General features: G+C 35.1%; 1 protein-coding gene across 2 annotated transcripts in view; it reads left to right on the top strand.

The window, feature by feature from the left end:
- Positions 1-26796, top strand: part of SHOC1 (shortage in chiasmata 1) — a 93156-nt gene that overhangs the window by 51585 nt on the left and 14775 nt on the right. For both annotated transcript variants that reach the window (XM_007968417.3, XM_007968418.3), the window contains 11 exons: positions 1469-1588; positions 2799-2975; positions 7359-7463; positions 10973-11151; positions 12426-12498; positions 17822-17891; positions 19009-19187; positions 20403-20520; positions 21756-21867; positions 23545-23666; positions 25739-25832. In XM_007968417.3, the coding sequence (XP_007966608.3) occupies positions 1469-1588; positions 2799-2975; positions 7359-7463; positions 10973-11151; positions 12426-12498; positions 17822-17891; positions 19009-19187; positions 20403-20520; positions 21756-21867; positions 23545-23666; positions 25739-25832 (1349 nt within the window). The remainder of the gene's footprint in view (positions 1-1468; positions 1589-2798; positions 2976-7358; positions 7464-10972; positions 11152-12425; positions 12499-17821; positions 17892-19008; positions 19188-20402; positions 20521-21755; positions 21868-23544; positions 23667-25738; positions 25833-26796) is intronic.

The raw sequence follows: 26796 nt of genomic DNA, 5'->3' as shown, positions 1-26796 counted from the left end.
TCTGGTGTTTAGTTAGCAAGCTCATTTGACTCTAAAACTAAATTCTATTCCCCAACTTAGCCTTTAATAGTAATAGAGGTAATATTTTGGAGTATATTTTACTTTTTGTCTTATTTTACAGTTAATTCAGGGGCAAGAAATATTATAAATTCTTAGACCCCCTCAAAAAGTTTAATAATTAATATTATTTGATCATATCTATTCTGATTATTTAGTATTACTTGAAAGTAGCATTATTAATCTAGTTTAGAATATAGTCCATTATTATATTTTTAACCATGTATTTAAAGATGTTAATGTGTTTCTGGAATTGTTTTGTAATCATATTACTGATGGATAATACTACTATATGGTTAAAATAACTACATTTTTATGTGTTTGTGTGTAAATCCTCCATAATACTTAGGAAAGAAGAAATCCTCTATAATACCTAGGACAGAAAGAAAACTAACGTTTATTAGATACTTTGTGCCTGGCACTAAATTACATATTAGAGATAAATATGATGCTGTTGCTGACCTTGAGAAGCTCACAGTATAATAGAGCAGGTCAGATATGCAGATAGATCGTTTCAATTCAATGTGGTGAGTACCAGTAAAGAAGTCTTCACAGAGTGCCAAAGAAACAAAGGGAGGAGCCCTTTACTGGCCTGGAAGTAGGGTGGGCAGTTACATATGACTTTTTATAGAAGATGCCTGAGACCTGCAGGGTACAGCAGTAAAACTAGGCCCAGGTCAGGCGTGGTAGCTCATGCCTGTAATCCCACCACTTTGGGTAGGCAGATCCCTTGAGCCCAGGAGTTTGAGACCAGCCTGGACAACACAGGGAGACCCTATCTCTATAATAATAATAATAATAAATTTAAAAATAAATTAGCCTAGGATGGTGGTGCATGCCTGTGCTCCCAGCTACTTGGGAGGCGGAGGTGGGAGGATTGCTTGAGCCCAAGAGGTCAAGGCTGCAGTGAGCCCTGATCATACCAATGTACCCCAGCCTGGGTGACAGAGGGAGACCCTGTCTTAAAAAAAAAAAGAAAATAAAAATAATTGGCCTGGTTAGAAAAAGATGGAAATAGGGAAGGTTTGGGGCAGAGGAGAGGGTTAGTAGTAGAAGAAAGGGTATGTGGAGAGTCACAGAGAAATTAAGTAGAACGGTACATACCTTCTGTGTCAGAAACTGCACTTGGTATTTAAAGCAGATATATTTATCCATATTTTACATATGAGGAAACTGAGTCAGAACTGAGCTCAAAATGCTGATCTGATATCAAAGTTTTTTTCCATTTTTGCCATTCATCTTCCTGCCTAGCAGTGTTAGGTCCATTGATCTGAATAGTTGTTCACTTTAATAGTGACGTGCTTCAATGAAGAAATTTAACAACTGTTATCATATTTTTAAAAATTAAGGTAAAACAACATTAAGTTCCTCTTGAACAACAAAAATTTATATTTTTTATTGGAATTTCAAGATAAAGAAGCATGTTCTTTGACACTTCAAGAAGAAAGTCCTATTGTTCATGTTAATAAAACCCTGGAGGAAATAAATCAGGAAAGGGGAACAGATAATGTCATTGAAATTCAAGCATCAGGTATGTTATATGCTTTTAAAATGCATTCAGATTTGCTTAGTTTGAAAGCCCTTTCCTAGATAGCTAGGACATACCTCATTTTCCATGTCACTTTCTTTACTTGTTTCAGGTATTTCTTCATTCCACTCCTACTTTCAAGTTATATCCCGACCTAGAATGCCCTGTTCACTGCCCCTGCCTCCCCCCATTGCCTTACCCAAGCGACTCAAGTGTTATTTCTTCTTTCATTTAAACTGCTGCTACTTCCCTATATCAATCAGAATAACTGTACCTCCTTGGACTCTTCTGCCCAGTCTGGAAAATGAACTGCTAATCATGCTCTCTCTCTTCTCTTACCTGCTATCAGAGTGATGTAAATAAGTCACTATTGATTCCTATATTGATTTTTTTGTTATGCTATAAAGAAGAGTATTCTTTGACTCCTAAAGAACAGCCTGCTTAAGAACATCAGATTCATTATTAAAATCAATAAGGAAATATGACCCAGGTTCTCAAATATCTTTTCATTCTTTTGGTCTCTAGATGATTATGCAAATCTTTAAATAATGTTATTCTAGTGATAACTGGAAAAATTTTTCATTGTTTGGCTTAAGATTGTATGCTAATAGTGGAGAATGGCAAAGAAAAAAATGCAGTTCTCTTTATATGGGTCTTTATATTTGCCATGTCAAGTTAATTATGGAATAAACCCTCTCTAATAAATAATATAGGCCGGGTGCAGTGGCTCACGCCTGTAATTCCAGCACTTTGGGAGGCTGAGGTGGGCGGATCATGAGGTCAAGAGATAGAGACCATCCTGGACAATATGGTGAAACCCCATCGCTACTAAAAATGCAAAAATTAGCTGGGTGTGGTGGTGGGCGCCTATAGTCCCAGCTACTCAGGAGGCTGAGGCAGGAGAATAGCTTGAACCCGGGAGGCGGAGGTTGCAGTGAGCCGAGATGGCGCCACTACACTCCAGCCTGGTGACAGAGCAAGACTCTGTCTCAATAAATAAATAAATAATATAGCCATAAAATGATATAATTCCATGTTTGTTTTTATTAGTTTATTTAGAATAAATATCTTAAAATAAATTTTTATACAATCTCATTATTTTTAACTCAGAAAATAATTCAGATAGAAATTCAGATTTCCATGAAATAACATTTATCAAAATGAGCATACCATCTTTATTAAAACACTGCCATTAATGCTTTTATTTTTGCAGATAGCCAGTGCCAAGCATTTTGCCTCCTTGAAGCAGCAGCTTCTCCTATCTTAAAGAATCTTGTATCCTCCTGTACTCTCCCTACTGCTAATTGGAAATTTGCCACTGTTATTTTTGACCAAACAAGGTTTCTCTTAAAGGAACAAGAAAAAGTAGTAAGTGATGCTGTTCACCAAGGTGAGTGCAAATAAAAGTCACATTATTTTAAAAAGATGTTTAGAAATTATTGTATCAAATTAGTACAAATTGGGTATAGAAGGTTCAGAAATTAGTCATAGATGATGGCATGACTATAATTCAGCTTATGATACCCAGCCAAATCAATACTGGAGGATCAGCTAAGCAGAGAAAAAGGTAAGAAATATCACCTGGCATTACTTCTTAGTGAAGCTCCTAATTGACATATATTACTTGACAGATTCCTATTGCAGAAACTAACTTTATTATTGTCAGCATATGAACCACTCAGTCTCCTCCCAAAAAAGGTCAAAAACTAGATTAATTAAAGTCAATCCTAGACTTTTTATTTCTACCAAGATGGAGTAACAGGGACTAGATTTACCCTCCTACCAGAAATAACAACAAAAAAGACAAAGACAAAATACATAAAACCAGTTTTTAAGACCCTGGACATCAGGCAATGAAGAACAGTGGTTCCTGAGAGAGAGGAAATGAGTGAAATGAGCCCTACCATTACCCAAGCTACCTGTCTTGAAAGAATTGCCAGGCCAAGGTGTAGGGAGAGTTACCTGAGGCAGAGCCTGGTGGACAATTTAAGTTGAGGAGACAGGAGGTAAGAGTCCAGGGAGACCAAGACAGACAAGAGTTCAAAATAGAATGTTAGAGAGCAGAGAGCTTCACACAGAGAGTATAGAATTGTGCAGAGCCTCTCCCTCGAGTATTCAGCAGATGATTGATCAAAGAATATATGTGAGGTGGCCAGGCGCAGTGACTCATGCCTGTAATCCCAGCACTTTGGGAGGCCGAGGCAGGCGGATCATCTGAGGTCAGGAGTTTGAGACCAGCCTGGCCAACATGGTGAAACCCCATCTCTACTAAAAATACAGTAATTAGCCTGGTGTGGTGGTGGGCACCTGTAATCCTGGCTACTTGGAAGGCTGAGGCAGGAGAATCGCTTGAACCTGGGAGGCAGAAGTTGCAGTGAGCTGAGGTCACGCCACTGCATTCCAGCCTGGGCAACAGAGTGAGACTCCATCTCAAAACAAAAACAAAAACAAACAAAGAATATATGCGAGGAAACTACCTGGAGTTGGAGAAAAAAACCATCTGAAAGGACTAGAGGGACTACTATGCTGTATTCACACAGGGAAGGAATAATGGCTGTTCCTACCAGCTAGACTAGAAAAACTCGGCTCACGCCTGTAATCCCAGCACTTTGGGAGGCCGAGGCGGGCGGATCACAAGGTCAGGAGATCGAGACCATGGTGAAACACCGTCTCTACTAAAAAATAGAAAAAAATTAACCGGGCGCAGTGGCAGGCGCCTGTAGTCCCAGCTACTCGGGAGGCTGAGGCAGGAGAATGGCGTGAACCCGGGAGGCGGAGCTTGCAGTGAGCCGAGATTGCGCCACTGCACTCCAGCCTGGGCGACAGAGCGAGACTCCGTCTCAAAAAAAAAAAAAAAACTCGTAATTCATAGAGGATTAAGGAGAGTACTCAGAAAAATCTTGCCTCAGTAGTGGGGGATAATTATCCCTAGACTTAGCACTGCTCTGAACCTGCCTAACAAATCACAAAGCAACACCCCAAGGATCAAACTACTTCCAAGGAACTTAGCGGCATCCCATCATAAAGCACAAGAGGATTGATACGAATACAAGAATACCCAACAAGGTAACAGTCATAATGTCTAGCATCCAATAAGATCATGAAGTATACAAAGAGGCAGGAAAGTACAACCCATAATGAGAATAATAAATCAAAACAAACCCAGAATCAACAAAGACATTAGAATGACCAGAAAAGGACACTAAAACTTCTTATTACTGTTTTCTGTATGCTTGAAAAGTTAAAGACTTTTAAAAAGACCTAGATCAAACTTCTAGAGACTAAACTACAATGCATGAGATGAAAAATATAGTGGATGTGATTAATGGCAGATTAAATATTGCAGAAGAAAAAATTAGTTAACTTGAAAGCATAGCAATAGAAACAGTCACTCTGCAAAAACTGTAAAGCATGAAAGAATGAAAAAGAAATAAAAGAAAAGAGCATCAGTAGGCTGTGGAACAACTTAAAGTAGCCTAACATACTGTAATTAGCATTCTCAAAAGAGAGGAGAAAACAGAGTAAATGGAAAAAATATTTGAAGAAATAATGACTGAAATCTTTCTAAACGTAATGAAAACTACAAACCCACAGATGCAAACATCTCAATGAACACTTAATACAAGAGACACAAAGAAGGTTCACATAATCAAATTACTCAAAACCAGTAATAAAAAGAGAACTGTAGGAGGAACCAGAGGAAAAAAACACATGCCACATGCAGGAAACAAAGATAAGGGTGACATGAGAGTTTTTGACATAAATAATATAAATGAAAAGACAATGAGTAACATTTTGAAAATTCTGAAAGCAAAAAACATCAACCTAGTTTTCTGTATTAGACAAAATGAGGACTTCTCTTGGAGCTCTTTCTGTCCACATGGTGGTAATCACTTGTGGGCCTTGGGCTGCTTTAGTGTAGGCCAGTAAATACCAGAAGCAGAAAAAGTAGGAAACTCACCACTTGTTTGGTGGCATTTTGAAATCTGATCTCCTTCCCCAGTCCACTTGTTACCATTTACTTTTAGAGTTTTCAGATAGCTGTTTCATGTATTCTGTTTTGTGTTTATAGTTGTATTCAATGGAAGAGACAAGGTGGAGTGTACTTACTCAATCTTACCTGGAATCTACTTAATTTATTTTTAAAGTCTGTTTTCTAAATTCATTAAACTTAGATGTCCTATATATTTTTTAAAGGTTAACTCTCTTTTACAAATGAAAAGAAAGTTGAATCTAATCTTATTCCATATAGAGTGCCTAGTCTTTGAGGGGAGCAACATTTTAGTCACCAAAACCTTGAGGTCACAGTAGTATTATTTAGATAGAAGACCTGATCTGAGAGGAAGGTGTTAATCCATAGTTTACTACTTGAAATACCTGAGCCACAGAAAGGCATCAAGATCAACACTTTGGGGAGCTGGCATTCTGGCAATGATTCTACTGGATAGAAAAACAATTGTCAGCAAACTGGCCTTTATGAAAGAAGACAAGACTTACATAAAATAAAAACTCACCTTCTGGATATAGTTTGAGTCCTGTAATTCTCAGGTTTTAAATTAGCTGAATATGGGTTGAGCTTCTAAAGGCTTTGAACATCATTGAGCAGAATGATGACTATTATAAAATATACAGCATAAGTATGTATGAAGTATAACGGAGGACAAAAAAGGGACATGGTTTTGGGTATCCAATTGGAACAATATTGCATTAATCCCAAGCAAGTGAATAGTTGTTATACTTAATATTCTTTCATTGGCCCTGGAATTGACATAAAACTAAGCCTACAAGTAACGACTAAGTAAATCTAAATTAAAAGAAGTCAGATCATTTCCCAAACTAGTTTCCTAGTCTGTACTCCATTTTCCAAGCATTTTTACATTTCTAGTTCCCCAAATATGTTTTCTCTGCCCTATTCTCATCTCTTGCAGGTCATGATTGGCTTGTTCCCACAAGTCCTTCTAGGGGCTGAATATACTACCCATAATTGGCTTTCCTGTTGCCTCTTAATTCCCTACTACATATTGGCCTTGATCTTCATTGAATAGATCATCAATTTGCAAACTTTTTAGCAGAATTCTTTGTTCAAATAAATATTTCATGAGATCCCAATACATGAAAAAGAAAAGTAGAGCTTCTCTGGTTGAATTGGGGGAGGGGGTCTAGAATCCCATCTTCTTGGTCTCACTTTTATATGCAAAAAAATCCAATCTATCATCCAAAAAGCTCTGGAACACAAGTAGGCAATTAGCCTGTCCCTGTGAGTTTATCTTTTGTTTGAGTTATAACTTTAAATGAATATTCCTAGGTGTCTACCTCCATTTCAAGGTATTTCTTCATGTTATGATCCTCTACTTTTATCTTAACCAGTTGTCAAGTTCTGAATTTATTTTTATTCTTGTTTCATATCTGGGAATCGTTGACTCTTTTTCCCAACAGGAGTAGAAATAACTGAATATTCTTTGGAAGCAACAGGGCATGAATTCTCAGGTTAGCTGAGTTTAAATGACAGCTCTACCATTTACTCACTAACTGACCTTGGACAGTTACTTAACCTCATTAATACTATTTCCTTTTTCATAAAATTTGGATCATAATAAACTTGTCTGATAGGATTATTGTTATGGATTCAATGAAATAGGTAACTTATATACAGCCTGGCATATAGTAAGCACTCAATAATAAATGTTAGCTCCCATTATTAGGCAGATTCTGATACATATTCTAAAACTGTAATATATAGTCTATGTTTTAAAATGTATTTTTGCTTACTTAGGTACAATTGATGAAAGAGAAATGACTTTCAAGCATGCCGCTCTCTTACATCTTCTGGTAACAATTAGAGATGTCCTTTTAACATGCAGCTTGGACACAGCATTGGGTTTGTGGGGAATATTTTATTTCCCCTTTTCTTCCTATTAAATATTTCATCTGAAATAACTTACTTTTCTGAAAAAGATGCACCTTATAAGAAATGGTGTAGCCTTCTTTTCTATTATACTAAGCATTACATACATTTTAACATAATTCTAATGAGATATATACATTTTATTCTGCTTGTATTCATTAAAAGAAATTGTCCTTAGGATTCTGTAATCTAGCAGATTTGATTGTATAATCATTATCATGCATGACTTTTTAATGTGAGATTTGACATTTTGCCATAAACATTTTGGGTCCTTATTGCATGTTTGTGGCTTTGAATCTTTGCTATGTAAAATATAACTATAAGGAGTAAGATCTTTTGCAATTTCTTTTTTAGTCATGTCTATATTAGCATATGAATTACTCGGGTAATAAAAATCAAACTATTTTGAACATATTGTAAATTTCTAAGGTTTTGGAATTTTTAAATAATCTATCAAAATTAAAATGTCTGTCTTACTACATTACTGCTTTAGGCCCCTTATTGCAGGACTATTTAGACTTTTTTTTTTTTTTGAGACAGAGTTTTCCTTTGTTACCCAGGTAGGTGTGCAGAGGTGTGATCTCACTGCAACCTGTAACCTCTGCCTCCTGGGTTCAAGCCATTCTCCTGCCTCAGCCCCCTAAGAAGCTGGAATTACAGGTGCCCACCACCACACCTGGTTAATTTTGTATTTTTAGTAGAGACAGGGTTTCACTACGTTGGCCAAGCTGGTCTTGAACTCCTGACCTCAGGTGATCCACCCGCCTTGGCTTCCCAAAGGGCTGAGATTACAAGCGTGAGCCACCACACCCAGCCTAGACTTGTTTAATAATGGTATGTTTACAGAATTAGGTTTTATAATTTAGAGTTCCTAGAACTTATTTCAAACATAAAGTAAAAATAAATTTCCTCTGATCTAAGACCCAGACATTTTCTCTTATTTATGATCCAGACATAAATATTATTTTTCTAATCCAAGGTTTGGGAACTATTGAGCAGCAGTGAATCATAAACGTACTCCATCTAAAGAAGTGGGATCTCAGATATTCTAGATTCTGAAATTCTGTTTTAATATCATGAGTAGTAACCAATCTCACTGTTTGTAGAGCTAGCAATCTTTTATAGAAGCTGAGAAGCACAATGAAGTCAGGTGACTAAATAAAAGGGTATGTGACACTACAAGCTTATGCTTGTTTCAGGTACTGTAAAGTAGGGTTGTTAGTCCCCAATCCTTACTTGTCTGAGGATGGAGATAACACAACCTGGTCCAGTATTAACACTCAAGTGGTTTAATTGAAGAAAAAAAGAACAGCACCATGTTGGGCTTTCTAAAGGTAGCTGTAGTTTAGTAATAATATTTGGCCAAGTGCATAATCTAGCCAAGTACGGTGTGCTCAATACTTACCAAAGCCTTGGATTAAATAAATACTATTTATGGGCCGGGCACCATGACTCACGCCTGTAATCCCAGCACTTTGAGAGGCTGAGGTGGGTGGATCACCTGAGGTCGGGAGTTCAAGACCAGCCTGGCCAACATGGTGAAACGCTGCCTCTACTAAACATACAAAAATTAGCCTGGTGTGGTGGTGCACACCTGTAGTCCCAGCTACGCAGGAGGCTGAGGCAGGAGAATCACTTGAACCCACCAGGCAGAGGTTGCAGTGAGCCAAGATCATAGCATTGCACTCCAGCCTGGGCAAAAAGAATGAAACTCCGTCTCAAAAAAAAGAAAGAAAAGAAAAAAAATAATATTTATGGAGGTTGGCTTAAACAATATTGATCTTTAAGTAGTGTAGTCTATAATTTACCCTAGTTAAGTGAGACCCCTGAGAGCTTTATACTTGGACTGAATTCTTTATGTTCCTCTAAGAAATGCATTTACTAAATCATACTTTGGCATTACTATTTATCTACCTTAAGGAATACTATAAAAGTAAGATTCTTGTTGGAAAACTAACTTCTTAATCTCCAGGTATCAAGCCATATGAATAATCTAGTTGCTTTGGACATTTTTAGTAGAGGGCTTTCTCATTCCTCTATACCTCTTGAAAGCCAAGATCAAGTTAGGTTGTCCTTTCTCTCTGTATAATGGCAGAGGAAAAAAAAAATCCATGGAGGTCTGGCTGCCTGCCCTGCCCACTCCCAGAATTATGTGTTTTCTCCTAGCTTCCAGTTTGCCCCCTCTCCCAACCTGGCAAGGTAGTGAGTTTTAGGTTCAAATAATAGAGTTTCTCTTCTGGGCTTTAACCTAGAAATAAATTCAGTATTTATTATGGAATGTGATGGGTATTACAACAGAGATATGTTGTAGTGGCACAAAGGATGGAGACTACTATCCTTAAGATGAATATGTTTTAAAAAAAAAAATAAGTAGAAGTTTGCCAAGTAGATACAGTATAAAAGAGTATTCTAGGCAGAATTAAGAGCCCAGAGGAATGGACCCGTGGAAATGTTGCCAACAGTTCCATGCAGTTAGATTGAAGAGGACAAGGTAGAGGGCAAACAGGAGCTAAGCCTGGAGAAATAAGAAAAGACCAAATCACGGAGAGCCCTTTAAGCTACACAAAAGAATTTCAGGGATGCTACTGGATTACATTTATTTTTCAAAAGGTTAATTCTGATGGCAATATGGAGAATCAGGGGGAGGTCTGAAGATGAGGAGGCAGAAAGAACATAAGTCAGTCTCTAAGTTGCCCATCAGTCTAGCAATTTTAATATAAAAATAGAATTAATATGCACACACACGTAAAACTTGTACATAGACATTAAATTTTTTAAATTTATTATTTCATTTGTTACCCAAATATTCATTAAACACCTGATCTATGTAAGTTACCATGCCAGGTGCTCTAGTGCAGTAATTCACAAAATTCTGTGCAGCAGAATCACATGGAGAGAAATCATTAGGACACAATCTAGAGGTACTGAATATGAATCTTCAAGGATGAATCTATGTTTAAAAATGCCCTTAGTGAGCCTGAATTAGGCACTGCTGTGTTAGCAGACATATGAATTAAATATGTATAAATACCCCATGTTCTACCCTGAAAGAGCTTATAGGCTAAGTGATATACATAAATAAGCAGATATCAAGTACAAAAGTTGTACAGATAAAATGCCAAGAAAATTCCACTTAAGTAGCCTTTCAACAGGACTTCCATGTAAATATAGATCCTGGGATTTAGGAAGAGTGCAATAGCATTCAACAAGCCAGGAGGCAGGGTAGGTTCTATATTCAGAAAGTATGTAGCATATATTAATGTGTATATATATAGCTTAAAAAGAGATATGTGGTACATACTTTTAAGCTTCACTCAGTTTTAAAGTTTTTATTAGTCAATATCTTTGATCAAAATCAGAAAACAATTAAAGGAAATTTTAACTGTCTCTGCTTTGACTCATTTTCTTTCAGCCTTTTTTACCGTGGAGTTTCTTAAAAAACAAAGACTTAGACAATTTTTTTTCTAATTTTGCTTCAATAGGATATTTGTCAAAGGCAAAAGATATCTACAACAGCATTTTAGGTCCCCATTTGGGTGACATTTGGAGACAGCTGGAAATTGTACAGTTTATTAGGGGGAAAAAGCCTGAAACCAACTACAAGATACAAGAATTGCAATGTCAGATACTAAATTGGATGCAAAGTCAACAGCAAATTAAGGTTAAGTATTGGAATAAAGCAGGTAAAATAATCAGTTTAAGTAAGAATTGGATGTAAGATACATTTTTGCATTTAACTTTAAAATTATGAAGTAGTCTATACTACTTAGTCCCTTGATGGTTTAGTCCTTGAATAAGGTAACAGAACAGAATCAGAACCATAGAAAGGATGATTTGCATCATTATTCATGTCTCAAATTTAAAAATACTTTACCAGTGTGGGCAATATAGTGAGACTTTGTCTCTATAAAAAATTTTTTAAATTAGCCAGGCATAGTGGTGTGCACCTATAGTTCCACCTATTAGGGAGGTTGATGTGGGAGGATCTCTTGAGCCCAGGAGGTTGAGGCTGCAGTGAGCCATGATTGTTCCACTGCACTCCAGCCTGGGAAAAGAGCCAGACCCTGTCTCTAAATAAATAAATAAACAAACTTTAGTTTTTATTATGCATGGTTTTCCTATGGATTGGTTCCCCAATTGTCAGAAATTTTGTCTGGTACTTATATAAGTCCATGAACATATACATAATAATATAACTCAATGATTTATTTTAAAATACCGAGCCAGAATCTCATATGATTCCACCAAAACAAACATTTAGTTTTATGCCTTGGATTACATTCACAATTATTTGCCTACCCTACATCAAGCATATAAAGATTGCATTAATGAAGTTTTAACAGAAAATGCTTTTTAAAATCTTATCAAGCAGAAAAGCATTTCAAATGGTTTACACTAAAAATCCAGATATAAATTTATGTGGCCTTTTTCTGATTTTTCACTCTGTGCCTCCTATTTCTTAACCACAACTTTATAGTTTCTTGGGTAATAACTTTCTTAAGTCATTAAAATAATTTAATCTAAGTGAGAAATTTGAAATTGAAACTGATTTGCTCTCCCCACCTCTCCCCCACAAAGCTGTAATGGTAAGTGGGAAAATATAGCGGTAGATCACTGGTTTTCTCCAACAAATTTAAACGTGTGAGTTGAATTTAACACTAACAGAGACAACCTATGTGTTGATAGTCACATATGTGGGGATACTTGAAGAATGCTAAGAATGCCCTACCCCAAAATATTTTCTTCACTGATATTTGATCTTAACAGAATATATTCCTTGTGTTTAAGTGTTGACATCTTTTACAACAGAAATATTTGCTTTGTAATCTTATTGTCATTAGTTTCATAGGACTATTTTGTTATTTTTGTCACTGTATTAAAACTGTGAAAAAGAATAATCATTCACACATACATGAAATTTTTATTTTTGACTAGGTACTGATTATAATAAGAATGGACTCAGATGGTGAAAAACATTTACTCATTCAAATTCTTAACAAAATAGAAGGTAGGCAGTTTTAAATTATGCTTCATTTGATAACAAATGCTTGAACTTATAAAAATGTATTGATCTAACCAGCTTTTAAAATTAAGACATAATTAACATAGTATAAAATTCACCCTTTGAAAGTGTATAACTCATTGGGATCTAACCAGCTTTTAAATCAATCTGGACTATAAGTTTGCAATATAAATATACTACAAGGTGTTTATATGTATTTGTTATTACTAATAATTGACACCTTTTATTGATTGCCTACTAGTTGCTAAATAATATTAGCTACTTACAACTCTATGAATAGGTTTTATTAACTCGGTTTTACAAATAAAGGAACTAAAGTTCATGCTAAAGGTGATGTAGCTTGCCAAATCTCACAGGTAGTTAGGGAATCAGGACTTGAAACTAGGACTCTCGTTTTAGTATCATTCTTTCTTCAACTCTCAGTTCTTCAATTCTCTTGTCTGTTTTCCTCACTTACTACACTTTCCTACCCACTACTGCCCCTTCTGTCAACCCTTTCCACTTTGTGCTGTAGAATCCATTGCTTGTTATGCAAACTCTTCTCATTCTTCATCTCCTTTGTCTTAACTTAAGCCCAACTTTCTCCACGATACTACTTCCTCTCATATAAAAGCTAATCATTTTCTCTACATATATATGCCTCATAGAGATGAGAAAGCCATTTCTCGCTTTCCATTATCACTTTCAAAACATTATTCCTCCACCTTTTGAGGCTGTGCCATATTGCCATACCATTGTCTATCACTCATCATCTCCTAACCACCTGGTCATTTCCCATCATCCATGGACAATTGTGTACCTAGCTCATGGTATTCTTTACACTTCTAGTCCTGTCATTATTCTAGGTGTCTTTAATGTTCCTAATATGAATGATTCATTCAACACCCTGGACTTATAGTTTCATTGGCCTCCACAACAAAAATTATATTCATCTTCAGTTCCTTGGCTATGCCATGGAACTTGTGATAATGCATAACTGTCCTACCTCTGAAGTTTAAATTCTGATACATTGCTCTTTTTCTATACCTATAGCTCTTTCATGATCTTCAACATCTTAGAGATCTATAATCTACCAGCTACTTTTTTTGTTTCATCTCCTTTTCTTTCCAGACTCAGTGATTTGACCCATCACTTTAATCAGTCTTATGCTTCTATTGTACTTTTCATTTAAACCTCAATCCTGAATCAATCAATTCATTTAGCTTCTCTATTCCTACACCTGAGATGCTGAGCACTATTGGAGAGAATCACACAGCCATATAGATTGGTACTACTACAAACTCATGCCCTCTAAATTTACCTGGGCTCTTAAGACATCTTAACAATCTTTTTATATATTCTTAGTTCCACTCCTATTTTCTGAATGACTATACCAAAAACTCCTACTATGTTAACCCATCCTTTCATTTTTTGGAAGGGAATTGTGCCTTCTAATTTTCATTAATCATGTAAGTATCCTCCTCAGTTTCCTTCCCTACCATTGTTGTAGAAAAACCGGGCTCTTATCACATGACCAGAAAAGATTAGGCTCGCAGACACTTTGAAGGGTGAGGAGCAGAATTTATTGGGTGAAAAGGAAAAACCTCAGCAAAGCGAGAGGAGTTCCTGTTAACAGGCCCCCATCTCACAGATTGAATCCCAGGTTATCACACAGGAACAGGAGAGGACAGGATCCTCCCTCCTTCAAACAGCAGGAACTTCCCAAGGCCTCATCCCATCTTCCCAGCGTGCAGGTGGGCATTATTCAGAAAGAATCAGTCATGAAAGGTTGGGCTTCATCCAGGACCGGGAGTCTGGTTTTTCAGCCTTCAAGCTGTTTTAGGCTTTAAGGAGGGGTTTCGCGGGGGGACCATTGGCTGCCTCCTGTCTCCATCACCATTTATAGACGTGCCTGCATTTCTCTCTGTTCTTTATCCTTTCCTCTTTTCTCTATAGAAATGAACCACCCTTTGAAGACCAGTTTTTCACTTGTGCTTTGGATATCATCTCTTCCTGCAGTCTCAAGTACTTTGTTCCATCAGTTACTTCCTGGTCCAACCTTTCTCTCTAATGACTGTTTTCCTTAATGTTTAAGTCCTTCAGTCTTAAAAATAAAATAATATACCACTGTCAACCTATGTCACCGTTTGGTTACCATTTCTCTTCCCTCTATAAGCTGCATCTTTTGCCATCTTCATCTCCTAAAATAGTTCTTTACTCTTACCTTACCAAATTATTTATCATGCTGTTTCATATCTCTATGCCTTTATACCTCCTGTTCCTGCTATAAGAGTACTCTTCCCCCTTCGTTAGGAAGTTAACTCCTACACATTTTTAAAAAGTTAATTAAAACATTTGTTCAGGAAGGCTTGATTTCAATGCTTTTCCTCTGTGCTCTCAGGCCATTATGTGCATACTTCTAAGGCACCACTTCCCATCCCAGGCTATAAGGGTGTTATCACCCTTAGAAATGATCTTCTTATCTCTTTTCCTCGCTAAAATGTCTGCTTTTGGGGGATTCAGATCATACCCTAATTTATATTCCTAGCACTCAGGAAAATGCCCACAACATAGAAGGCACTCGATAAAATTTTATTGAACAAATGAATGTGCCATTTAGTGCCTCTCTATATACCTAGTACACACTAAAACTGGTGAAAAAGATTGAACTCAAATATACAAATATAGCAACATAGATCTGCTCATCAGTGCAGGAAGTAAAGTTAAGTAATATTTTAAATTATAGTAATGTGAGAATGGAAAGGTCTTTCAAGCAGACTCTTATAAGGTGCTATTTCTTGACAACGTTATCATGTATCCAGAGTCCAGATTTGTAAACTTGGATCTTACTATTTCATTCAGTTTTCCAATCCTGGGAAGATGAGTTTGTGTCCACCAAATTCATAAAATCCTTACTAGTACCAAAACGTTAGAGCAATAGTTAACAATTATGGGGCTGAGACTACCACAGTTGTCTGTAATCAGGGTAATTGGAAACATTTTTTTTTAAATCAAGAAAGTGCTGAGCAATATTTGCACTATAAAAGGGACTTGGATAACCAAAGGAATGTTTTTGTGAAGAACCTGAGGAAATATGCCTGCTCCACAGAGAAGAATATTTAAACCTACTTAGTGGGACACCTTCTCCTTTGATATTGCTGAAGATACACTGACAGATTTGTTTTTTCAGTTTTAGTTTTTGTGGGCACATAGGTGTATAAATTTATGGGGTATATGAGATGTTTTGATACAAGCATGCAATGTGAAATAAGCCCATGATGGAGAATGGGGTATCCATCCCCTCAAGCATTTATCCTTTGAGTTACAGACAACTCAGTTACACTCTTTATTTTTAAATGTACAATTAAGTTATCACTGACTACAGTCATCTTTATTGACAGATTCTCACTCTGTTTCACATATCTAGGTTTCATGCTGAATACTGCTGTCTCTTTTGGCATTCGGTATTATGTAATCGCTGAGCTTGTTATCTTCATTTCAACAATATCTACTGACACAAAAATTTTGAATCTATAAACTGGAAGATGTTTTTACTCTTTTTCAGGATGGCAGTTATCCTCAGTTTCTGGAGGCGAGGACATTTCTGCCTAGTGTTAGAAAGTAAAAATGTAGTTCTGTTTTCTATGTGTTTGTAAGATCTAGTACTGCACTCACCAAGTAATTAATCTGCTTTGGGATCATAACTAATACAATCATTTAAGCAGATTAGGTTTGTTTGTTTTTTTTGTATTTTGTTTTTTGTTTTTTTGAGTTTCACTCTTGTTGCCCAGGCTGGAGTACAATGGCATGATCTCAGCTCACGGCAACCTCTGCCTCCCAGGTTCAAGCCATTCTCCTGCCTCACCCTCCCGAGTAGCTGGAATTACCGACCTGCACCACCACGCCCAGCTAGCTTTGTAATTTTTTTTTTTTTTTTTTTTTTTTTTTGAGACAGAGTTTCCCTCTGTCGCCCAGGCTGGAGTGCAGTGGCCGGATCTCAGCTCACTGCAAGCTCCGCCTCCCGGGTTTACGCCATTCTCCTGCCTCAGCCTCCCCATGTATTTTTGTTTAGTAGAGGCAAGGTTTCACCATGTTAGCCAGGCTGGTCTCGAACTCCTTACCTCAGGTGATCCACCCGCCTCAGCCACTCAAAGTGCTAGGATTACAGGCGTGAGCCACTGCACCCGGCCAGATTAGGTTTTAAATAGAAGAATCTATTTAAATATAATCACCTTATGAATTATAAAAGAGAAATAGTACTCACTTCTTATCACTACTAGAACTATTGTCATGTCAAGTAAAGTTATATGAAATTATTAACCATTACTCTCATTATTATTATATCATACCTTTGTCAACTTTATGGTTGAAAAAATACACTAATAGAGTATATAATTTATTTGAACTAGAATTAGCTATTCTTGAATCAATTATGTCTACCAAAAATAAATTGTGTGGATAGGTACAGAATATTTTGAAATTTATTATATTTTATTTAAACATTAGTAAAATAAGAAATTTAAAGTATGAGAAGCAAGAGTGAATCTAAGAAACAGTTCCCAATAAGTCTTCTGCTTCTAAATACTCAGTAGAAAGAGAATAAAGGCATTCCTATTACATTGAAATACAGTCTCCTATTTAGTTATGTACTTAAATTTTTGGCTAAAGAACAAAGATAAAATCTACCATGATATTTAGCAAAATAAAATTAACTGCACAGGATTGGTGAGTGTTTAATTTGCTTACTTTAAAATTAAGTTTTTGTGGGGTGTGGTGGCTCATGCCTGTAATCCCAGCTCTTTGGGAGGCTGAGGCGGGGGTTCACTTGAGGTCAGGAGTTTCAGACCAGCCTGATCAACATGGTGAAACCCTGTCTCTACTAAAAATACAAAAATTAGCTGGGCATAGTGGCAGGCACTTGTCATCCCAGCTACTTAGGAGGCTGAGGCAGGACAATTCCTTCAACCCAGAAGGCGGAGATTGCAGTGAGCCAAGAGCACATCACTGAACTCCAGCCTGGGCAACAAAGCAAGACTCCATCTCAAAAAAAATAAAATTAAAAATTAAAAAATAAGTTTTTAATCCATGTTACTATTTTATATAATAAATTTAGAATTTCCATGTTCTATGTATACACACAAGAGAAATATTGGTTATGGTTCAAACTTTCTGATATGCTAAACTTAGAAAAATAATCTAACAAATTGTATTTTAAGCAGTTTTGTTATTCACAGATTTTTAACTCATTCTTATGGTAGTGAAATATATGACACACCAAAAATATGTATCTGAACAAGACACTGAAAAAAGCATTCTTTTTTTCCAACAGGTTTAACACTGACTGTCCTTCATTCAAAAGAAAGAAAAGATTTTCTGGAATCTGAAGGTGTTTTAAAGGGGTAAAAATTCATTCCTTCATCTATGAGGAACAAACATACCAGTTTCACAGGAAAAGCAAAATCTTCCTAGAAGTTAACTTTAAAAATTTAACAAAATCTGAAATTAAGCAATGCCTCTACCCTCTTCCTGAAAAATGCTTTACTTAGGGCACTTTAATTCTGATCATTGTCCTGTGTATTATATGTTATTAGTGTCCAGAAATTTAATTCAATCTTATTTTAATATCCCCAAATAATAATAATAATAATATTGTTATTGTAGTACAGAAGTGCCTATTTAGAGTACATTTATACCAGTGTCTTTGCTCAGCATTGTTTTTTACATCTTCTTTCTTCGGGGTTCTCCTTCTTCCTGAAGTATGTCCTTTAGAAATTCTTTCAGTGAGGGCCTGCTAATAATAAATCCAGTGTTGAATTGTGTAAAACTCTTTATTTTGCCTCATTTTACATAGAAATTATTTTTTTCAAATATTGGGATCCAAATAATAAAAAACATATAAATCAAATAGAAGCCCATAAAAACTGGACATAGATACTTTTTAACTTCTAGATTGCTCTAGATAGAAAGCAGCAATAGAGAATTTTAATTATAGTAGGTGGTATGTTTTATGAGATTTGAAAATGTTTATGAGATTTTATGAGATAAGAAAGCTAAATTTATGATATTTAAGTGTCCATCTTTTTTTTGTTGTTAAATCACTTATGAAGCCCATTAAGAAAAAAAAAAAATCCCATTTTAAAGTTGCCAGATAATATCCTGTTACATAGATTATCTAAGATTAAGACCTTATATTTGTAAGAAAATGAGACTGATTTTTCATGCTGATTTCTGTTATTGATAGTACTCAGATAATAAAATCAGGCTATCTCCCATTTGAGGATATGAAATGGGCTACAGGTTTTTATATCCTGGTATAAAATATATATGATCATTAAGAAGAAAAATATAAGGAAATTAACACAATTGAAGAGCAAATCAACAGAAAATGCACCAGTGCCTAAGATGAGGCATAGATTAGAGAAGGATGGAACAGCCAGAAAACAGTCATCTTTTAATAGTCCAAGCAAATAATAACACAAGTATAATGCCATTTTCTTGGCTTTCTTTTGTCTTTAGTACAAGTTCCTGTGTAGTTGTACATAATCAATATATTGGAGCAGATTTCCCCTGGAGTAATTTCACATTTGTGGTGGAATACAATTATGTGGAAGACTCTTGTTGGACTAAACACTGCAAAGATTTGAATATTCCTTACATGGCCTTTAAAGTGATTCTTCCAGACACAGTTTTTAAAAGTAAGAATATAAACCAAAATCCTTTTCCTTTTTTGCTTTATTAGAATGAAAATTTTCTATTTTCTGTTTATGATCTATGGATAAAAATAAGCTGTGACATTAGAAGCCTTGAGTTCAACCTCTAACCCCACCACTATCTGTGTGACCTGGGGTAGTCCTTTAACGGTCTCTTACCTCGTAAGAGACCTTGTAAAGTAAGCTTTACTAATTATATGTTTTCATTCCTTTATCTAACTTCTAAATTTTACTTATAATAGCACAATTTTATTACATTTATATCCAATCTTAATCTGATGGCTTTTATGCAATAGTATTTTTTATTGATTTTTAGGGGACAATTGTGTAATAGTATGCTAACTGATTCAGAAAATTGTAATATGCAAAACAAATTATCTACAAATACTTAGAAAAACGTCTAAACCACTTCACATGTCAGTTTATTTCTTTGTATTTGTCAGTAACACCTCATATGACTAAGGCTGTGAATTCTCAGATCCATAAGTCTGATACATTTTTGAGTATAAAACACACTCAGTGTGAGAGTGCATCTCTCTCAGTACTTGCCATCAATTATTTTCTATTCACCTCAAATATGAGTGGGAAGTCTAAATAGATTCTGAGACATTCCAACTCAATTCTAAAAATATGGTCACTATAATGGTTTCTTTGGAATTGATCTTGCGTAACTATTGTTTTACAAATTAACTGTGTATGCCTTTTGACCATATATCTATTGAGGTATTTATTTTTTTCTTATTGATCTGTAAAATGTTTTCCCTATGGGTTATTGCACATAATTTAAAATCTTTATGTAAATCAGTATATATTTATACAGCACATGTCCAATATATACTTAAGTGAATAAAGCAAGTTTCAACATTTCAGGTAGAGAATGACCCTAATTTTTCTTTCTTTATTGAAGTGAGTGTACATGTGTGAGTATAAGCAGGAAAATATATTGAAAAAAGTCTGGAAATATATGCAAAACTCTGTTTTTACTGTATAGTGGTATTAGTAAACTCTATTAACTTATTTCTAGGTAGGATAACATGGTTTTTATTTTCTTCTTCAAGCCTGTCTTTATTCTGTTTTTGATTTTTTATGCCGAATATTATTTTTATATTACTCCTACTTATCCTCATGTTTAGTGAAAAAAGAGAAAGAGCTGGGAGATGAGAATGAAAGAGAAATATTTGTAAATTTTCTCTTATTTAGGAAGCACCTTGTTGGATAGATTTGGAGGTTTTCTTTTGGAAATTCAGATTCCATATGTGTTTTTTGCATCTGAAGGACTTCTTAATACTCCAGACATACTTCAGCTGCTAGAATCCAAGTAAGTTATTGATTTCACAATTTTAACAATATATATATATGTGTGTGTGTGTGTGTGCATGTGTATATATTCTGATAGGCTAAATATTATTGCTGTATATGTGGCTCCATGTGTCTATGATTCAAGTCTGGAATTATATCACAAAAAAATAGTTTTCCAGAGAGTTTATATCAATGTATATTTATTTCCCTATACCACACCCTCATAATTATAGAATATTATATTTTTGGTAATATTTATCAATTTTATGGACAAAAATAATATTTGTTGTTTAAATTCATGTTTTACTTGCATTTCTTTTGTTGCCAGCGAATATGAACATTTTATATGCTTTTTTCTGTGAATTATATGTTCATGTCTTGAGTCATTGATAATATTGAGAATGAGTATTGTTTAGGGAACTTTACTGCCTGGGAAACAGGACTATGAAGTTCTAAATGAATTCTCAAGGTTTTAAATCTTTAGATCTAAGGTCATACCGACATTAGACGTTATCAAATCGTGAAACACTTTATCATAACACACAAGTTGTCACAGGCATGTTGGACCTTGGGCTCCATATCAAGGAAGGATAATTGTACTGTTACCTTAGTTAAAATGCAGATGTATGTTCCATGCTTTTGTTTTTATATATTAAGGCTGTGGAGAATTCACAGAAAACTATGAGCTTATAAAAGGTAGTTAAGGCATGATGGCATGCACCTGTAGTACCAGCCACTTAGGAGGCTGAGGTGGGAGGTTTGATTGAGCCCAGGAATTCAAGGCTACAGTTAGCCATGATAGTACCATTGTACTCCAGGCTAGGCAACAGAGCTGTCTCTAAAAATAATAACAATATATAGTAATAAAATAAAAAGTGCTTAAAATGTAAGTCATTTTTAAGGAATAAAAAAAGGAAATTCTGATAAATGCAAAATATTTTAGTCCCATAATGTTTTGATTTCATGAATTATTATTTAAAGAGCTAGAAAAAATTGGTCAAAACATTTGTAATAGTGTTATGTGCAGTAACATTTAGCACAATGCCTAAGGCAACACACATTTCAGCTGATTTGTTTTATATACTGAATAAATCGTAACTTTATGCTTCAAATTTTATAAAGTAGAACAAATTGACATGTAAAAGAAAAAGCATAGAAATCCAAATAACTTAACATTCAGGAGGACACTACAACTTTTCTTAAATAATTTTATTAGCATTTCATTTTTTCACTCAAGAATATTGTATTTTACAGCTATAACATCTCACTAGTAGAGAGAGAATGCAGTGAGTCATTGAAACTCTTCGGAAGTTCAGAGCGTTATGTAGTGGTAACAGTTGATGAACACACTGCCATAATTTTGCAGGTAAAACTAGGTAGAAAAAATATAAACTAAAATAGATTAAGATATATAGCTATGTAATTTGTTATTATCTTTTCTGTAGGAAGCTTAACTCTAATCTATTAGTGATTTCTTCTAAATTTTGCAAATGGGCCACAAGTGCTAAAATCATCACTGTGGAAAATGACTATAATCAAACTTCTCTGATGCCTTATGGCTTTTTAACATACTTTAAGAAGATAGGGCAAATAAAGAATATTTAATATTGTGTATTAACCTATTTTAAGTGTATTTATAGAATAATTATAGTATTGAAAGCTTTAAAAAAGCAATTTCCAGCCACTTTATTTATTACAAAGAGATAATATATTAATTGATGATTGATAATATTGAATTTCCAATCATTCATTGCATTTCCAATGTAAATAGGAGTTGTCTCTAAGTAAGCTAGTTTTTAGAGAGAGAATTTCTCTTCAAAAATTCGTATAGTTTGGAATTTTCTATGTATAAATTCTTGGGTGAATCTCCCTGATACATTTGCTTGATTGGAGAATCAATTGAAAAGAAATTAATTTATTAGGGTGGAAGTAGGAGCAGAAACCAGGTTTGATGGTATGCAATATAAATATTGCAATATATTAATGGCCAATATGTGTTTTGATAAGCAAATGTTATAGGAATTATATGATGGAAAAACGCAACTCTATTAGAGATTTTTAAGAGATACTATGTCTTGTATATTTAAAGTTCTTAAACAATATTTTTCTGTTTGGCAAAACTGTTTGTTTGTTTTTAGAGATAGGGTCTCACACCATTGCCCAGCCTGGAGTACAATGACACGATCATAGCTCACTGCAGCCTCGAACTCCTGGGCTAAAGTGATCCTCCTATCTCAGCCTCCCAACTAGCTGGGACTACAGGCATGCTCCACCACACCCAGCTAATTTTTAAATTTTTTGTAGGGACAGCATTGTGCTATGTTGCCCAGGGTGGTCTTGAACTCTTGGCTTCAATGATCCTCTCACTTCAGCCTCCCAAAGTGCTGGGATTATAAGCATGAGCTACCATGCCTGGCTGGCAAAACTGTTGTAGTCCAATTATATAACTTATTGTGAGAGGAAGGTCATTTTTTGAATTCCTTATCTATCAAAAATTACTTATGTTAAAGGAAAAGGAGATTCCATACCATTAGGTAGAGATTCCATACCATTAGGTAGAGATTCCCAGAAAGTCCATTAACTTCTCCTTTCTCATCTCCCCTGAATAACCATGCAGTGTACATTATCTCATAGGGTTTAAACATATTTTCTGTTGGCTTTGGAGTGACCAGATCCTAGTCCACAAAGGACTTGCATCCACAAAGGACTAGGATCTGGTTATTCCAAAGGCAATAGAAAATTGGACTAGCCTATGGAGTGCCAAACTAGGGGCACTCCATAGGCTACTTTCTTCATAACTGGGACCTTGGGAGATTCAGGAGCCTTCCTTGCTGACGCTGTCATTAGGTGTTTTATGTCTACTGTAGCTTTTCTCCTACTACTTCCTGCACGATTTTAATTTTTCCATGAAATGGGAACCCATGCCTACCCATAGCCTCTTTTCAACTTATTTGTATGTCATAGATTCTTGAAATATGATAACATAATTTCATAATAACTGTTCAACCTAATGAATTTTTACATTTTCTTTATTTTCTGATAGGATCTAGAAGAATTGAATTGTGAGAAGGCATCAGACAATATCATTATGAGGCTGATGGCATTATCATTACAGTACAGATATTGTTGGATAATTTTATATACCAAAGAAACATTAAATTCAGAGTAGGTAAACATTTCTTCATCCAAAGTTATGTTTGTATTTCTTAAGCCTAAGTCCTCTTATTTGAATGGAAATAGCTATGCAATTTTCTGTGTGCTCATCTAGTTTGCTTTAAGTCAAGGATTCTCAAGTTGGAGGTATGATCACAGGAAAACAAATTTTGGAGATGATATATTTCCTTGGACATTCTATGAAAGCCATCCTCCCCTCCCCCATCTCACTAACAATTGCTGCTTGAAGTATTTTATTATTTTGTAATTCTGGACTTGTCCAATTTCTGTCTAACTACTGTACTAAATTTTTTGTATACACTTGTTATCAGGTTGGTATAAGTTCGAATATAAGAGTCTAAATACCTTGGTTTTTATGCCTCCTTTTACTAACAAATAATCTCTAGCAAGTGATTTAGCCTGGTTTTACCCTTCTACCAGAACTGAAAAATAATAATTCCGGTCTAAAACCTTTATTTTGAAGAATAATAAAGGGTGTAAAGCATTTTAAGCTTTGAACTTTCTTGTAAAGCATTTTAAGCTTTATCTGGAACTTGGACATGTTCTTAGTAAATAACTGATTTGGAAATTTTTAAAAGTTGTTTTTAGATTACTGTCTACCTATAGTTCTAGTAGTGCAATTGAGGTATAAGGGAGAATAAAAGGAGATTCAAACTTATTTTTACCCAGATTTTCATGAAAATAATTATCTAATACTCTGAGATAGTTTTATATTCAAGATGTAAACAGAAAATAAATATTCACAATCATGTATTATAAAATATAACAATTCTCAGACCTCTAGATATCTCAGATTCATATTTTTAGAGAATGAGAACATTTAGGAAGTATCTTAATCAACTGACCAAATTAGGAAAACTGAAAATACAACAGAAATTGTTTGAATTACATTAGTGTTCATGCCATTAATTCTTGTTTGAGTGAGAGTGTCAGGGGTCCCTGAGACCATTCTGAGGTTTGATGGTTTGCTACGAGGACTCACAGAACTCAGTATATAGCTGTATTCATGGCTATAATTTATTATGGTGCAAGATTACAATACAAAGGCCTATAATGCAAAGTCAGCAAAGGAAAAAAGCTCATGGGGCAAAGTCCAGAGGAAACTAGGAGGAAGCTTCTAAGAGTCCTCTCCTAGTAGAGTCATACAGGATGTGCTTAACTTCCTCAGCAACAAACTGTTATAACACTTGTAAAATTTTCTCTACCAGACCAGCTCATTAGAGACACAATGCCCAGGGTTTTTTTTTTTAAGGGCTGGTCAAGTAGGCACCCTGTGCCTGGCACTTAATCAAAGTTCTAGACTCTAAGAAGAAAAGCAGATGTTCAACAGAAACTACATTGTTTGTCAACAGTTTAGGCACAGTGTTCTTATCAGCTTCTCATATGGAAAGAGCTAATCTGAGAAAGAATTCAAAACAGGAACGAAGAGCCAAGAAATAAAGAGAGCCATTATCTTGATGGTATTGTTTGAGTCCCAGGATCCAACAATGGCTTCCCCTGGACTTCTTCATAATATAAGCTAGTAATTTCCTCTTTGTTGCTTAGGGTACATAAAGTGGGTAAAGGTAGTAGAACTATCTACCCACAGTTCAGCACTTACATCTGACCTGCTTTGTAACCACAGAAGGAAAAGAGAAAGATGCATTTTCTAACAGTTTAGGGAACTCTGGGAGGATTCCATGTATCCTGGTTCTGGTCATGTGTCTATGTCTGAACCTGTTACTTTGACCAGGGTGATGGAGTATTCTAGTTGGCTAGGCTTTGGTCATAAAGCCATCCCTGGAGTCAGTAAAGGGATGGGTTAAGTTCGTCCCACAACACACACCTCCCCTAACACACACACCCTTAGCATCCCCTAGATTTGACAGTATTATTAAAGAATGGAGATGGAGATTTTTTTTAAGAGTACAGAGTGGAAAAAAACACACACAAATTTGCCACACTGGTGTTGTCTTAGCTAGGTTATTCTAAAAATATTATGAAATGTGGAAAATAAAATTAATTTTTAATAAATATAATATAATATCAAATGAATAGAAATATAGTAATATAATTCTTTGTAGGTATCCACTTACAGAAAAGACACTTCATCACCTAGCACTGATTTATGCAGCTTTGGTTTCATTTGGGCTAAACTCTGAAGAACTGGATGTAAAGGTATTCTTTTCCTATGTGTTTCTTCATAAGTATTTTTTATAAACCAAAATTATACTCAAATTTAAGTGCCTAATGAGAAAAAAGTGTTAAGCAAATGAGTTAAAAACTGTTTAAAAGCTAAATAAAGAATAGTTTTCAAATTAATAAATATTTTATCATTATTCTATTCTAAAAGGCTTTAGTTTAATGAATTTAAAATCATATTTTGTCTCTTTATTACTACTCAGATGTTTTCTAAACATAGCAGGATATGAATAAAAATAAATATCCTTTGATTAAAAATGTTCCTTATGAAAGATGTGCTAAGCTTGTATCTGCTGTAAATGGAACTCTTAAGACATATACTAGAGGTAACATATTGGTGATCTCTAATCATTCTCTTTCCTTGGTCCCCTTTTTCAGTGTCCCGCTCTGAAATTTAGACATTTGTCCAAGTTCAGGGCTCAGCACTGTTCCATTATCATATTACATTCTCTTCTTTATGAAATTAGAGATTTCCACAGATTTTGCTTTCATTTTTGAGTATAATTCTTAAAGTTTTCTTGACATTTCTTAAGGTCTGCACCTGTATTCTAGCAGACTACTGGGAATCTCCACGTGAATATCCAACAAGTACTTCAAACTCTACATGTCCAAAACACAGCTTCTCATCCTCCCACAAGCTTAGTTTATGGTATCATTATTCCAGTTTAATTGGTAGCTAAATCTTCTTTTTAACTCTGCAGTGTCTCTAGAATATGTCTCTCCTTCTACTTCTGCTATTTCCCTAAATTCAGGTCTTTGTCACCTCACAGTTGGATTTTTAAAGTAGCTTCCTAACTAATATCCCTTTTCTACTCTTTCCCCACTTCAATCCATCACATATAGACACCAATTACATTTCCGAAATACAGCTGTGAATATTTCACTCACTAGACTATAAGGTCCTTAAAGGTAAGGAAACATGTTTATTCATTTTTTTTAT

The sequence above is a fragment of the Chlorocebus sabaeus genome, chromosome 12 (assembly GCF_047675955.1).
Source record: "Chlorocebus sabaeus isolate Y175 chromosome 12, mChlSab1.0.hap1, whole genome shotgun sequence".
In the NCBI taxonomy this organism is placed as follows: domain Eukaryota; kingdom Metazoa; phylum Chordata; class Mammalia; order Primates; family Cercopithecidae; genus Chlorocebus; species Chlorocebus sabaeus.
Note: the sequence above shows the minus strand (reverse complement) of the source record. Positions and strands in the feature narration are given on the sequence as shown.